At 43.6% G+C, this 16,524-nt stretch overlaps 1 protein-coding gene across 1 annotated transcript in view; it reads left to right on the top strand.

Annotated features, from left to right (window-relative positions):
* syt17 (synaptotagmin XVII) overlaps positions 1-16,524 on the top strand; it is a 95,980-nt gene that overhangs the window by 32,734 nt on the left and 46,722 nt on the right. Inside the window, exon 4 of the mRNA XM_043711004.1 lies at positions 3,424-4,046. Within this exon, the coding sequence (XP_043566939.1) occupies positions 3,424-4,046 (623 nt within the window). The remainder of the gene's footprint in view (positions 1-3,423; positions 4,047-16,524) is intronic.

The raw sequence follows: 16,524 nt of genomic DNA, 5'->3' as shown, positions 1-16,524 counted from the left end.
TCTTGAAATTGTAAGGAGTTTTGGTGAATTTCTGCAGTGCACCTTGTAGAGAGTGCACACTGCTGCTACTGAGCATTGATGTTGGAGGGAGTGGATGTTTGTGGATGTGGTGTCAGTGAAATGGGCTGCTTTGTCCTGGATGGTGTCAAGTTTCTTGAGTGTTTTTGGAGCTGCATCCATCCAGGTAAGTGGGGAGTATTCCATCACATTCTTGACCTGTGCCTTGTAGATCTTGGACAGGCTTTGTGGAGTCAAGGGGTGATTTACTCACTGCAGGATCTCTAGCCCCTGAGCTGCTCTTGTAGCCACAGTGTGTATGTAGCGAGTCCAGTTCAGTTTCTGGTCAGTAGAGTCCTCCAAGATAAACACAGAGGGAACTATATTGATGTTAAGGACATTGAACATAAAGGGTTCTTTGATTGTCTCTTGCTGGAGATTAGATCAGAGTGGTGCTGAAAAAGCACAGCAGGTCAGACAGCATCCGAGGAACAGGATAATCAATGTTTCAGGTAAAAGCCTTTCATCAGGAATAGAGGCAGGAAGCCTTCAGGGTGGAGAGATAAATGGGGGGGAGGGGGGGCTGGGGAGTCCAAATGTCTTCTATGGTTCATGGAAAAAGATCCCAGTCTATCCAGCTTCTCATTACCCGAACACTCCAGTTTCAGTAACATCCATGTAAATCTTCTTTGCATCCTTTACAGCTTATTAACATCCTCTCTATAGCAGGGTGGCCAGAACTGAATGCAGTACTCCAAATGTGGCCGTCATTTCCCCTCCCCCACCTTATCTCAGTTCCAACCTTCCAGCTCAGCACTGTCCCTATGTCTTGTCCTACCTGCCAATCTCCCTTTCCACCTATCCGCTCCACCCTCCTCTCTGACCTATCACCTCCATCCCCACCCCCATTCACCTATTGTACTCTTTGCTACCTTCTCCCTAGCCCCACCCCCACAATTGTCCAAATCTTGCTGCATTTGAACATGGACTGCTTCAGTATCTGAGGAGTTGCGAATGGTGCTGAACATTATGCAATCATCAACAAACATCCCCACTTCTGACCTTCTGATGGAGGGAAGGTCATTGATGAAGCAGCTGAAGGTGGTTAGGTCCAGGATGCGACCCTGAGGAACTCATAGAATCATAGATTCATACAGCATGGAAACAGACCCTTTGGTCCAATTCATCCATGCCAACCAGGTTTCCTGAACTGAACTAGTCCCATTTGCCTGTATTTAGTTCATGTCCCTCTAAACCTTTCCTTTCCATGTACCTGTCCAAAAGTCTTCTATGGTCCATGGAAAAAGGTCCCAGTCTATCCAGCTTCTCATTACTCAAACACTCCAGTTTCAGTAACACCCTTGTAGATCTTCTTTGCATTCTTTACAGCTTAATAACATCCTCCCTATAGCAGGGTGGCCAGAATTGAATGCTGTACTCCAAATGTGGCCTTACCAATGTTTTGTACAGCCATAAAATGATGTCCCAACTGCTGTACTCAGTGCTCTGACTGATGAAAGCAAGCATGCCAAAAAAAGACTTCTTCACCACCCAGTTTATATGTGACACCACTTTCAACGAGCAATGTACCCGCATCCATATGTCTCTGTTCAGCGACACTACTCAGGACCCGACCATTAACTGTGTAAGTCCTGCCCTGTTTTGCCTTACCAAAGAGCAACACCTCGCATTTATCAAATTAAACTCCCATCTGCCATTCTTCGGCCCACTGGCCCAGTTGATTAGGATCCAGTTGTACTCTTAGATAACCTCCTTCACTGTCCACTATATCACCAATTTTGGTGTCATCTGCAAACTTACTAAGCAACTGCGACCACTATATTTTCATCCAAATTATTTATATAAATAACAAATTACAGAGGACCCAGCATCGATCCTTACAGGGTTGCAAGCCTCCAGTCTGAACAATAATCCTCCACCCCTCCTCTGTCTCCTACCATGCAGTGACGCCCTGGAGCTGAGATGACTGACTTTCAAACACCACAGCCATCTCCCTTTGAGCCAGATAGGATCCCAACCAGTGGAGTGATTTCACCCTGCTTCTCCTTGATTCCAGTTTTGCTGGGGCTCTTTAATGCCACACTCAGTCAAATACAGCCATGATGTCAAAGCAGTCACCCTCAATTCCCCTGTATTGTTCAGCTCTTTTGTCCATGTTTGAACCGAGGCTGTGGTGAGGTCAGGAGCTGAGTGGCCCTGGCAGAACACAAACAGGTGCTGCTTGAAAGCACTGTTAATGATTACCTTCTATTGCTTTGCTGATGGTTGACAGTAGACTGATTGGGCGTATTTGGCCAGGTTGGATTTGTCTTTTTTTTGTGTACAGGACATAGCTGGGAAGTTTTCCACATTATCAGATAGATGCCAGTTTTGTAACTGTACTGGCACAGCTTGGCTACGTGTGCAGCTTGTTCTGGAATGCAAGTCTTCAGTACTATGAACAGAATGTTGTCAGGGCCCATAGCCTTTGCAATATCTCGTACTCTCAGCTGTGTTTTGGTATCACATGGAGTGAATCAGTAATTCAGCCCATCGAGTCTGCTCTGTCATTCAATGAGATCATGGCTGATCCTCAACTCCACTTTCATGATTTTTCTTCATAATCCTTGATTCCCTTACTGATTAAATATCTACCCCAGCCTTGTATATATTTAATGATCCTGGTTTGACAGCCCTCTGTGATAAAGAATTCTGCAGATTCACTACCCTCTGAGACAAAAAACAAATCCTCCTCATCTCTGTCTTAAATGTGTAAATCCTTACTCTGAGATTATGTCCTCTGGTCCTAGACTCTCCCACAAGGGTCTCTCAAAAGTGTTGCCTCTCATCCTTCTAAATTCCAATTTACTCAACCTCCCTTTATAAGACAGTCCCTCATAACTCATATTAGCCAAGCGAACCTTCTCTGGACTGTCCCCAATGCTAATGTATCTTCCCTTAGGTAAGGTGCTCCAAACTGTTCAAGGTATTCCACAGAATTGAGTTGGCTGGAATCTGGAATCTGTGAAGCTGGAAACCGCTGGAGGAGGCTGAGTTGGACCATCCATTCAGCATTTCTGTTTGCAGATTGTCACAAATACTTCAACATTATCTTTTCTACAACATTTCCTGTATCCTTTGGTAAGAGATAGTAATGGAGATGCATCAAACTCACAGGAAATGATGTAAGTAATGGTGTAAGCAAGTGATTGACAGAGTACCTGAGAACTGTGTCATTACTACAGAGTATTGTTTAACCAATTACAGACGAAAGAAACTCTCAACCAAGAGTACAGATTTCAATTAACAGTTTGACTGGTTGATTGCCATTTTATTTTAATTATAAAACCTTATTTTTGACTGTTCCAAAGGTTTGCCTCTCTTTAACATTACTCACATTTCTTCTCGGATTTCTCAATGTTTCAGATTTCGAGGCCATCAGACGACCAAGCTCCCCATTACTTGATATCAAACCTATTGAGTTTTGGGCACTAGGATCTAAGAAAGAAATAGTTCAACCAAAAGTATTTCGAAAAGCCAATGTGCCTGAGGACTACTTCCGAAAGTTTGAGCCAAGACTGTACTCTGTTGATTCAAGCAATGATGATGTGGAAGCTTTGACTGATGATGAGATTCTGTCCAAATATCAGCTTGGAATGCTCCATTTCAGCACTCAGTATGACCTGCTACATAACTCCTTGATCGTGCGAGTGATCGAAGCCAGGGATCTTCCTCCCCCAATCTCATACGATGGGTCTAGACAAGACATGGCTCATTCGAATCCATACGTGAAGATGTGTCTCCTTCCAGATCAGAAGAACTCAAGACAAACGGGTGTTAAACGAAAAACCCAGAACCCAGTTTTTGAAGAGCGTTATACATTTGAGATTCCATTTTTAGAAGCTCAGAGGAGGACTCTCCTTTTAACAGTTGTTGACTTTGATAAGTTTTCACGTCACTGCGTCATTGGAAAAGTCACGATGCCTTTAAATGAGGTTGACCTTGTGAAAGGTGGACATTGGTGGAAAGCACTGATTCCGAGCTCTCAGGTAAGGTGCGACTTCGATTGTGTGCCTTAGATTTCCACTTTTTCTTCAATGTATGAGTCATTGCCACCTGAGTACCATGGGGTATATGCAGACATCCACAAATCCTGGTGTCCAGTACTGCTATCAACAGTGGAAGAGGTTTTACTGTTAAATACTTTGAGATGAGTTGAATTGATTTTGCTTATTTGGCTAAACTTCCCAACTCCATGAACATGAAACTTTCCAAAAGAGTTATGACCCCCCCCTTGCCTGGCTGATTTAACAGTTAGTTAAGGGAAATGGGATGAGACTATCAGTAACACATTTGATAAGGTTCCCCATGGTAGGCTATTGTTGAAAATGTGGAGGCATGGAATTGAGTGTGATTTAGCGGTTTGGATCAGAAATTGGCCAGCTGAAAGAAGGCAGAGGGTGGTGGTTGATGGGAAATATTCATCCTGGAGTTCAGTTACATGTGGTGTACTGCAAGGATCTGTTTTGGGGCCACTGCTGTTTGTCATTTTAATAAATGACCTGGATGAGGGCGTAGAAGGATGGGTTAGTAAATTTGCAGATGACACTAAGATTGGTGGAGTTGTGGATAGTGCGAAAGGATGGTGCAGGTTACAGAGAGACATAGATAAGCTGCAGAGCTGGGCTGAGAGGTGGCAAATGGAGTTTAATGCGGACAAGTGTGAGGTGTTTCACTTTGGAAGGAGCAACAGCAATACAGAGTATTGGGCTAATGGTAAGATTCTTGGTAGTGTAGAAGAGCAGAGGGATCTCAGTGTCCATGTACATAGCTCCCTGAAAAGGTGCCACCCAGTTTGACAGGGTTGTTAAGAAGGCATACAGTGTGTTAGCTTTTATTGGTAGAGGGATTGAGTTTCGGATCCATTAAGTCATGCTGCAGCTGTACAAAACTGTGGTGTGGCCGCACTTGGGGTATTACGTACAGTTCTGGTCACCACATTACAAGAAGGATGTGGAAGCTTTGGAAAGGGTTCAGAGGAGATTTACCAGGATGTTGCCTGGTATGGAGGGAAAGTCTTATGTGGAAAGGCGGAGGGACTTGAGGCTGTTTTCATTAGAGAGAAGGTTGAGAAGTGACTTAATTGAGACATATGAGATAATCAAAGGGTTCAGTAGGTTGGACAGTGAGAGCCTTTTTCCTCAGATGGTGATGGCTAGCCAGAGGAGACATCACTTTAAATTGAAGGGTGATAGCTATAGGACAGATGTCAGTGGTAGTTTCTTTACTCAGAGAGTAGTAGGGGTGTGGAACGCCCTGCCTGCAACAGTAGTAGACTCACCAAGTTTAAGGGCATTTAAATGGTCATTGGATAAACATATGGATGAAAATGGAATAATGTAGGTTAGATGGACTTTAGATTAGTTTCACAGGTGCAACACCGAGGGCCGAAGGGCCTGTACTGCGCTGTAATGTTCTATGTTCTCTGTAATAGATGGATTTTTGACCTGTGCAGACATGATGGGCTGAAGAACCTGTTCCTGTGCTGAAAAATCTCTGCCATTCTATGACTCTCTGACTTCTGTGAGGTTTGACACTTGCTGTACTGACAAGGCTGAGCAAATGATTCACCTGGTTATTTATAGGACATTATCCCTTAGCAAATGTTGAATTTCTCTAATTCCCATTGTGAGACTGGCTAAAAATATTAATAAAACAACTCACTGTAGAAATCAATTTGTAATAAGAGAGGCTTTGAAATGTGGTACTTGGAAATGATGTGTTTGATATAAGATCAGAAAATGTGTTTCTTATATATTGTTTTAATGGTACATGATACACAAGAAATGAATTTGCATCTTCGAGTAAATCCAAAGTAGGATGTCTGTGTCATTGTTGTGATGCTGGACTAACAAGCTGAATATCAAGGGCCTAAATCACACCTTGACGATGTGTGAAAGTGGCTTCAGTAAATCCTGTGGCATTGTGGCTAGGCACTAAAATATATCAGTGAGAAAGTTGCTGTTAGTTTGAGAAAATCCACCTGCATTGCAGGGAATGGAATCTGACCTCCTTTTGTGGCCTGACCTACCTGTGACTTTAGTCCTCCATTTTATTGCTGGTATTTCACTACAAAAATCAAGGGATACACGTGAACAGGAAGCTGGACAGACAGATGAGGGAGAAGAAGCAGAAAGAGATGCTGTTAAGGTAACCTGAGAGGTCAGAACCAATCAGTTGTCCTAAGAACATTCTTAATGTAAACTAACACCCATTTTCAATCTCTGCCTTCTGGATACAGAATTGGCTGGCCCATAGAAGACAGAGGGTGGTGGTAGATGGAAAGTATTCAGCCTGGAGCTCAGTGACCAATGGTGTTTCGCAGGGATTGGTTCTGGGACTTCTGCTCTTTGTGATTTTTATAAATGACTTGGATGAGGAAGCGCAAGGGTGGTTCAGGAGGTTTGCTGATGACCACAAAGGTTGGTGGAGTCGTAAGTAATGTGGAGGGCTGTTGTAGGTTGCAACGGGACATTGACAGGATGCAGAACTGGGCTAATAAGTGGCAGATGGCGTTCAACTTTGAAAACTGTGGAGTGTTCCACTTTGGAAGGTCAGATTTAAATGCAGAATACAGGGTTAAAGGTAGAATTGGTGGCAATGTTGAGGAACAGTGGGATCTTGGGGTCTATGTCCAGAGATCCCTCAAAGTTGCCACCCAAGTTGATAGGGTTGTCAAGAAAGCATTTGGTGTGTTGGCTTTCAATAGCAGGGGGACTAAGTTTAAGAGCTGCGAGGTTATGCTGCAGCGCTACAGAGCCCTGGTTATGTTAGGTTCTTTTTTTCTTGATTTTTACACACTTGATGCAACTGCAGATGCCAACCTCTGTGAACAAGCAAACGTTTATTAAGCAAATACAAAATAAGCTATGGAGAAACTCTTACCACTCTTTGCTATGCTTGTGAAGCATGTCGAGAGGTCTCTCTGAACAAAGGAAACAGTCCTTCCTTTATACAAAATCTTTACGTCACTGTCAGTAATGCCCACAAGACAACCCCCCAGTCACTCCCTCACAGTCACATGCCACTCAAGACACAATGCAGTGACCACTTCATCTCCAGAAACAATATACAGTAAATCATACATAATGGTCAAATCTGTTGTGAATCAATTTTTTTTAACTACAGGGTGTAGTCAAAATTCCAACTGCAATGTTCTGATTGATTTTGAATAGGATGATGATGAAAATATAAATTATCGCTCAATAATAGGAGATGGCCATGTAAATGGCTCTGAATGGCAAGGGATGGGAATGTAAATTCCTTACATTCTACCTGTAAGTCATAGGCATCCTACCCTGGCCTCGGGACATCCAAATTTCCTGCAGGTCAGCAGAGCAAATTAACTCTTTAATATCACAGTTAATCCACACTTGGAATACTGTGTTCAGTTTTGGTCGCCTCATTATAGGAAGGATGTGGAAGCTTTTGAGAGGATGCAGAGGAGATTTCCCAGGATGCTGCCTGGACTGGAGGGCATGTCTTATGAAGAAACGTTGATGGAGCTAGGGCTTTTCTCATTGGAGCGAAGAAGGGTGAGAGATGACTTGATAGAGATGCACAAGATGATGAGAGGCATAGATAGAGTGGATAGACAGAGATTTTTTCCCAGGGTGGAAATGTCTGTCGTGGTGGGGCATAATTTTAACGTGATTGGAGGAAGGTTTAGGGGAGATGTCAGAGGTAGATTTTTTTATACAGAGAGTGGCATGTTTGTGGAATGCACAGCCAGCGTTAGTACGAGAGTCAGATACATTAGGGATACTTAAGCGACTCTTAGATAGGCACATGGACGATTGTATAATGAACGGTATGTAGATTAGTCTGATCCTAGAGTAGGATAAAAGGTTGACACAACATCAAGGGCGAAAGGGCCTGTACTGTTCTATGTTCTCCACTGATGACCATTCAAGTCTCCTCCAATGGATCTCCTCCAACATTCAATAGGATGAGATTCCCCTATCTGAATCGACTCTTATTTGCCTAGTCCTTTGCAAAGAATTACTTGTAGTGATTTATTTTTTTACATCTAGAGTGGCCCAAGGATTGATCCCTGACCAGTATTTTATTTCTCACGCTCCTCCTTTTCCAAAATCTGATCCCATGTGTCCGGTGAAGTTGGCCAGCACCAACACCCCTGCAGCCCTCTTGCTGCTTGTGGATGTCCAATTCTGAAATGAGCAGATGGTTTCCCTAAAGAATATTGGGAACAGCTAACCATTGTCTTTGGTTCCCTGCACAAACTCCATTCTATATTGACTCATCCTTCTCCCCGGACACTGAGACTGACCCCAAGCCAATTGTGACTTTGTTTTACTAAGAGTTATTTCCCTGACTACATTTCCACTGCAACAGCAGGAATGCCTATTTCGAGTCCTATAGTATTACCAAGTCTCCACCTGTGCTTCAGCTCACCCCCTGCTGCTGCTGAAATCCTCAGGTCTGCCCCAACAGCCTCGACAATGGACTATTCCAGTAGTCACCTGGTTGATCCCCCAATCTGTCACTCTCACCCTCACCCAAACTCATCTAGAACTGAATTCCAGTTCACATGAATCTCATCTAGAAATCATCTCAACATTTTGGACTTACACTGGCTCCTGATTTGACAATTTTCTAATTTTAAAATTCTCAGTCTTGTTTTTAAATTCCTACATGTTCTTGCCCTTCCTTATCTCTGTAACTTCCTCTTTCTAACTGGCCTCTGAAATCTCTGGTGCTGCTTCAACCCTGGCTCTTGCACTTTCCTGATTTTAATCATTCCACCGTTGGATTCAGGTATCTGGACTTGACTCTGAAATTCCATCTCCAAGCCTCTCTTTCCTCCTTGAAGACCTCTCTTAAATCTACCCCTTTAACCGGCTTTTGGTCATCTGTCTTTCTGTCTTCTCGTGTGTCAGATTTGCTTGGTAATGTTTCTGTGAAATCATTTGAAACGTTTTACTGTGCTATCGGTGCGATATAAATGCATGCTTCTGTTGCAGATTCAACTTAATTCTTGACAAAGAAAAGTAACTGAAAAGGGGCTCCATCTGCTATTCTGAGGGAAACTTAGGACAGGAAATAAATTTAGCTTAATCGATGTTATCAGCCATGTTACAGGAGAAAAGCAAGGTACAGCTGAGGGGACTGCCTGTTACATCCAGTATGATCTGGCCTAGGAGTGAATGGAACAGGGGAATAACTAATGGCTATAGGATATTTCCCTCATCAACTTCTTCAGAGATGCTATGACACACCTCTGGAATAGGTGGGACTTGAATCTGGGCTTCCTAGCCCAAAAGTAAGGACATTACCTCGACACTACAGGCGAAAGTTAGATGTTAATTCAGGGCTAGTTGGGTGAGAGCTTGTCTGGGTGTATGGAATGTGGGAGATTGTGCTTCGTGTGCTGAAATTCTAGGTAATCCAAGAGGGAAGACTGGAAAAACTTCTGACTGTGACAGCTGCTCCTTTTTTTGAGGTATTTTAGACGCTGGAGGAGATTTCCTCGAATTCCAGGAGCAGCAATTCCTGTTTTATATGCTGTTGCATTGTTTTGGAACTTAGGGGAAAAAAAAGTCAAAACAACAGCAGTTTTAAACGGGAGAAGAGCAGACAAAGGAAGCACATGGTGAGGTCATTGCAGGAGAGAGTTACCGCCTTTGTTGTTTTGAATTCATGTATCGCTGGACATCGGAGTGCATCTGGGAAAATTAACAAACAGTGAAATTCACAACTGATCTTGGAGGAACTGTTGGGCGAAGTGCACAGCACAGAATCAGATAGTTAATTGTTGTTTTAAGTGTGGCCTACAGAGAATCTGCAGTAGTGAGTAGAGTGAGTTCTTTCTTGATTATATGTTTTTGGCTATAAGTCTCTTGATTAAACTTAAAATACAAGCCATAACTATTAATTTAAGCTGGGGCAGTGTTTGTAGAGGAATAAGACGGTGTTATTTTCTGGGTCTGTAGATGTGGGAGTTTAAAGAGAGTTTAAGGGTTACTGCGGATTATTTCTGCCACAAATGCTTTTGGCTGCGAATCTTATCAGATCGAATGGATTGGTTGGAGAGACAGTTAGAAGCGATGAGGAATTTGCAACAGCAACAGTATATGATGGATGGCAGTTATAGGAAGGGGGGAAAGTCTTAGATACAGTCACATAGATGGGTTAACTCTAGGAAGGGTAAGAGTGGTCGGCACCTAGTGCAGGAGTCTTTTGTGGATATACCCATTTCAAACAGGTATGCTGCTTTGGAAAATGGTGGGGGGTGATGGATTATCAGGGGAACGTAGCATGAACAGCCAAGTTTCTGGTATTGAGACTGGCTGCAATGCAACGAGGGGTACGTCAGGATCCAAGAGATCAATTGTGTTAAGGGATTCTGTAGTCAGAGGTACAGACAGACGTTTCTGTGGCCAGCAGCAAAAAAGCAGAAAGGTGTGTTGTTTCCCTGGTGCCAGGATCAAGGATGTCTCAGAGAGGATGCAGAATGTTCTCACGGGGGAGAGGGGCCAGCAGGAGGTCATTGACCACATTGGAACCAACGACATAGGAAGGGAAAAGATTGAGATTCTGAAGGGAGATTTCAGAGAGTTAGGCAGAAATTTAGAAAGAAGGTCCTCGAGAGTAGTAATATCTGGATTACTCCCAGTTCTACAAGCTAGTGAGGGCAGGAATAGGAGGATAGAGCAGATAAATGCATGGCTGAGGAGCTGGTGTATGGGAGAAGGATTCACATTTTTGGATCATTGGAATCTCTTTTGGGGTAGATGTGACCTGTACAAGAAGGACGGATTGCACCTAAATTGGAAGGGGACTAATATACTGGCAGGGAAATTTGCTAGAGCTGCTCGGGAGGATTTAAACTAGTAAGGTGGGGGGGTGACCCAGGGAGATAGTGAAGAAAGAGATCAATCTGAGACTGGTACAGTTGAGAACAGAAGTGAGTCAAACAGTCAGGGCAGGCAGGGACAAGGTAGGACTAATAAATTAAACTGCATTTAGTTCCATGCAAGGGGCCTAACAGGGAAAGCAGATGAACTCAGGGCATGGTTAGGAACATGAGACTGGGATTTCATAGCAATTACAGAAACATGGCTCAGGGATGGGCAGGACTGGCAGCTTAATGTTCCAGGATACAAATGCTACAGGAAGGACAGAAAGGGAGGCAAGAGAGGAGGGGGAGTGGCATTTTTGATAAGGGATAGCATTACAGCGGTGCTGAGGGAGGATATTCCTGGAAATACATCCAGGGAAGTTATTTGGGGGGAACTGAGAAATAAGAAGGGGATGATCACCTTAGAAAGGTCAATTTTGACAGTGTTAGGCAAGATCTTTCAAAAACTGACTGGGGACAGATGTTCGCAGGGAAAGAGACAGCTGGAAAATGGGAAGCCTTGAGGAATGAGATAACAAGAATCCAGAGAAAGTATATTCCTGTCAGGGTGAAAGGAAAGGCTGGTAGGTATAGGGAATGCTGGATGACTAAAGAAATTGAGGGTTTGGTTAAGAAAAAGAAGGAAGCATATGTCAGGTATAGACAGGATAGATCGAGTGAATCCTTAGAAGAGTATAACGGAAGTAGGAGTATACTTAACAGGGAAATCAGGAGGGCAAAACAGGTACATGAGATAGCTTTGGCAAAGAGAGTTAAGGAGAATCCAAAGGTTTTTACAAGTACATTAAGGACAAAAGGGTAACTAGGGAGAGAATAGGGCCCCTCAAAGATCAGCAAGGCGGCCTTAGTGTGGAGCCGCAGAAAATGGGGGAGATACTAAATGAGTATTTTGCATCAGTATTTACTGTGGAAAAGAACATGGAAGATATAGACTGTAGGGAAATAAATGGTGACATCTTGCAAAATGTCCATATTACAGAGGAGCAAGTGCTGGATGTCTTGAAATGCATAAAAGAGGATAAATTCCCAGGACTGGATCAGGTATACCCTGGAACTGTATGGGAAGCTAGAGAAGTGATTGCTGGGCCTCTTACTGAGATATTTGTATCATCGATAGTCACAGGTGAGGTGCTGAAAGACTGGAGGTTGGCTAACTTGGTGCCACTGTTTAAGAAGGGCGGTAAAGACAAGCCAGGAACTGTAGACCAGTGAGCCTGACGTCGGTGGTGGGCAAGTTGTTGGAGGGAATCGTGAGGGACAGGATGGACATGTATTTGGAAAGACAAGGTCTGATTAGGGATAGTTAACATGGTTTTGTGCGTGGGAAATCATGTCTCACAAACCTGATTGAGTTTTTTGAGGAAGTAACAAAGAAGATTGATGATGGCAGAGCAGTAGATGTGATCTATATGGACTTCAGTAAGGCGTTCGACAATTGGAAAATTTTATTGATGGATCATTCAACCTATCCAATACATTTGACGATTGTGAGACCATTTCTTTGATTGTAAAGTTGAATTTGCTCAGATTTTGAGGTAAGACATATTTATTGACCTGTCATCAGTTTAGCTGCACCTTTCTGTTACTGCATTACGGGGTAAAATGAGATAAGTTGGTAAACAGTAGAGGGATTGTAACATGTGGTTGTAATCGGAACCCCATTTCTACCAGTGCAGGCAGATACCATCCATGTCTGTTGTATAAGGCAGTGGTTCTGCAGGGGTTAATGTTACATGTTACATTGGCTTCACCCTGCAGCTAGAGACAAGGAGTTCTCCCTGAGCTTTCGGAAGAAGCAGATGCATCTGTAGCAGCTCCCCAAGGTCCCAGTGATGACATCTAACCAAATGGAGCTGTACTTCCTGCTCCCATGAAATAAATCTTCCTCATATCCAAGATTTATTACAATTGAAAGGAAGGTTAATTTTGGAGGAAGCCATTCAAGTTGTTGGAAGTGGAAACCAGAAACACTCATGGACAGATCCTGGGAGGGAAGACCAACCTTACCTCAAGAGAACAACATAGTCTGTTTGCACTGTTCGAATAGGAATATTGGAATAGGACTAGTCTATTCAGCCCTTTGAGCCTGTTCTACCATTCAGTGAGATCATGGCTGACCTGTGGCCTCGTCAAGAGTGTGTTGCTGGAAAAGCACAGCAGGGCAGGCAGCTTCCAAGGAGCAGGAGAATCAAAATTTCAGGCATGAGCCCTTCATCAGGAATGATGCCCGAAATGTTCAGCACCACACTCTCGACTCTGATCTCCAGCATTTGCAGCCCTCACTTTCTCCTGATCTGTGGCTTTTGGCCCATGTACCTTAATACCTTAGCTTAACAAAAATTTATCTATCTCAGATTTAAAATGAACAACTGATCCAGCATCCAGTGCCATTTGTGGAAGAAAGTTCCAAAGCTCTCCCACCCTTTGTGGGAAAGCAGCCTACTTTATATAATCTGCCCTCATAATGTAATCTGTAAAAGTGCAAAGTTAAAAATCGCACAACACCAGATTATAGTCCAACAGGTTTAATTGGAAGCACATCCTGGTGTTGTGTGATTTTTAACTTTGTACACTCCAGTCCAACACCGGCATCTCCACATCATGTAAAAGTGCAGGCATTGTGCTTGTAAACCCTGCTAAGACCTCCTTCCTGAGGTGTGGTGCCCAGGTCTGCAGACCACACTCCAAGTGGGCTCCATGAAGACTTGGACACTTTAAAGGGTCATGTGACAGGCCAGCACGAACGTGAGCCAAATAACAGATGCTAAGAACAAGTGTCAGCAATGTAAGACAACAAGAGCTCACAGGCCCAGAGAATGACCAGCTGTCACTGAGCAATGTTCCATCTGCAAAGCTGGAGGTCACTCCGAGCAGACGTTTAGCATCCAGCAGATATGCTGGGTCTCAGTGTGCCACACAGATCACTGCTGGGAGCCTTGCTGGTTGTTATGTATATTACCAATTTGAATGTAAGTGTAGAAGGTATAATTAATAAGTTTGCAGATGATATGAAAATTGATAATGTTGTTGATAGTAAGGAGGATAGTCTCCGACTACAGTCTGATATTGATCAGCTGGGAAATTGGGCAGAGCAATGGCAGGTGGAATTTAATCCTGATAAGAGTGAACCGATACATTTTGGGAGGTCAAATAAGGGAAGGAAGAGCAACAAAGAGACCTTTGTGCACAAGGGCATAGATCTCTGAAGATGTCAGCACAGGGAGACAGGATGGGGAAGAAGGCATATGAAATGCTTGCTTTCATTAACCAGGGCATAGAGTATAGCAGCAAGGGAGAATGTTACAACTTTATAAACCATTAGTTATGCCACAGATGGAATACTGTGTACAATTCTGGTCACCATACTATCAGAAGGACCTGATTGCACTGGAGAGGGTGCAGAGGAGGTTCACCAAGATATTGTCTGGGATGGAAAGTCTCAGTTATGAGGAGAGATTGGATAGGCTGGGTTTGTTTGGCCTGGAGCAGGGGAGGCTGAGAGGTGATCTGATTAATGCATACAACATTATGAGATGTGTAGACAGAGTTGAGCAACTAGTTGAGAGGGGAGCAACCTTTTTCACCCAGAGGGTGGTGGAAATATGGAAAGTGCTGCCTGAGAGGGTTACGGATGCAGGTACTCTCTCAACATTGAAGAAGCATCTCCTGAGTACTTAAAATGGCAGGGTGTCGTTGGCTATGGACCAAGTGCAGTGAATGGGATTAATGTAGTTTGGTGTTTGTTAGTTGACATAGACATGGTGGGCCGAAAAGCCTGTTTGTCTGCTGTATGACGGTTTGATCGATGGAAAAGGTCACTCTTCCTCTCCTCTCAACTAAAAAAAAGTGAATAAGTTCACATTGTCCAACATTAATCATGGCGAGTCCCATTTGCCAGCACCTGGCCCATATCCCTCCAAGACCTTTCCATTCATATATCTATCCAAATGCCTTTTAAATGTTGCAATTGTACCAGCCTCCACCACTTCCTCTGGCAGCTCATTCAATACACGTATCACCCTCTGTGTGAAAATGTTGCCCCTTAGGTATCTTTTATATCTTTCCCCTCTCACCCTAAACCTATGCCCTCTAGTTCTAGACTCCCCCACCCCAGGGAAATGATCTTGTCTGTTTAGAGTCATATAGAGTCATAGAGATGTACAGCATGGAAACAGACCCTTCAGTCCAACTCGTCCATGCCGACCAGATATCCCAACCCAATCTAGTCCCACCTGCTAGCACCCGGCCTATATCCCTCCAAACCCTTCCTATTCATATATCCATCCAAATGCCTCTTAAATGTTGCAATTGTACCAGCCTCCACCACATCCTCTGGCAGCTCATTCCATATACGTGCCACCCTCTGTGTGAAAACGTTGCCCTTTAGGTCTCTCATATCTTTCCCCTCTCACCCTAAACCTATGCCCTCTAGTTCTGGACTCCCCGACCCCAGGGAAAAGACTTTGCCAATGTATCCTATCCATGCCAATCATAATTTTGTAAGCCTCTCTAAGGTCACCCCTCAGCCTCCGACGTTCCAGGGAGAACAGCCCCAGTCTGTTCAGCCTCTCCCTATAGCTCAAACCCTCCAACCCTGGCAACATCCTTGTAGATCTTTTCTGAACCCTTTCAAGTTTCACAACATCTTTCTGATAGGAAGGAGACCAGAATTGCACACAATATTCCAACAGTGGCCTGACCAATGTCTTGTACAGCCTCAACATTGCCTCCCAGCTCCTGTACAGTCAGTTCTGCTATAATGCATGTTTCTTCAATACGAATTGTCTTTAAAGCGATTAAAGAAATTAGACCATTATTTGTAGAATGCGAACCTTCCTTACCCGTAGTGGCTATGACATTAATTTAAATGGCATGGCTATTGCATGATTTTGTTATAACACAAGATCACATGAGAACATAACTATAGTGTTATATCAGAACCAACTGTACTCAATGAAACACTGACCAATAAAGGCAAGCAAGCCAAACACCTTCTTTACTATCCTTTCTACCTGTGACTTCACTTTCAAGGAATTATGAACCTGCACTCCAAGATATCTTTGTTCAGCAACACTCCCTAGGGCTTACCATTAAGTGTATACGTCCTGCCCTGATTTGCTTTCCCAAAATGCAGCACGTCACATTTATCTAAATTAAACTCCATCTGCCACTCCTCAGCCCACTGGCCATCTGATCAAGATCCCGTTATAATCTGAGGTAACCTTCTTCACTGTCCACTACACCTCCAATTTTGGTGTCATCTGCAAACTTACTAACTGTACCTCTTATACTCACATCCAAATCATTAATATAAATGATAAAAACACCCTTGTCACAATCTATTTTTCTACCTGAATGGGTGTCATTGGCAAATATATCTATAAGTCTGAATTAGAGTGGTGCTGGAAAAGCACAGCAGGTCAGGCAGCATCCAAGGAGCAGAAAGATTGACATTTTGGGCAAAAGCCCTTCATCAGGAATAGAGACAGGAATCCTGCAGGGTGGCGAGATAAATGAGAGGGGGGATGGAATGGGAGAAAGTAGCATAAAGTACAATAGGTGAATGGGGGTGGGGATGGAGGCGA

The sequence above is a fragment of the Chiloscyllium plagiosum genome, chromosome 21 (assembly GCF_004010195.1).
Source record: "Chiloscyllium plagiosum isolate BGI_BamShark_2017 chromosome 21, ASM401019v2, whole genome shotgun sequence".
In the NCBI taxonomy this organism is placed as follows: domain Eukaryota; kingdom Metazoa; phylum Chordata; class Chondrichthyes; order Orectolobiformes; family Hemiscylliidae; genus Chiloscyllium; species Chiloscyllium plagiosum.
Note: the sequence above shows the minus strand (reverse complement) of the source record. Positions and strands in the feature narration are given on the sequence as shown.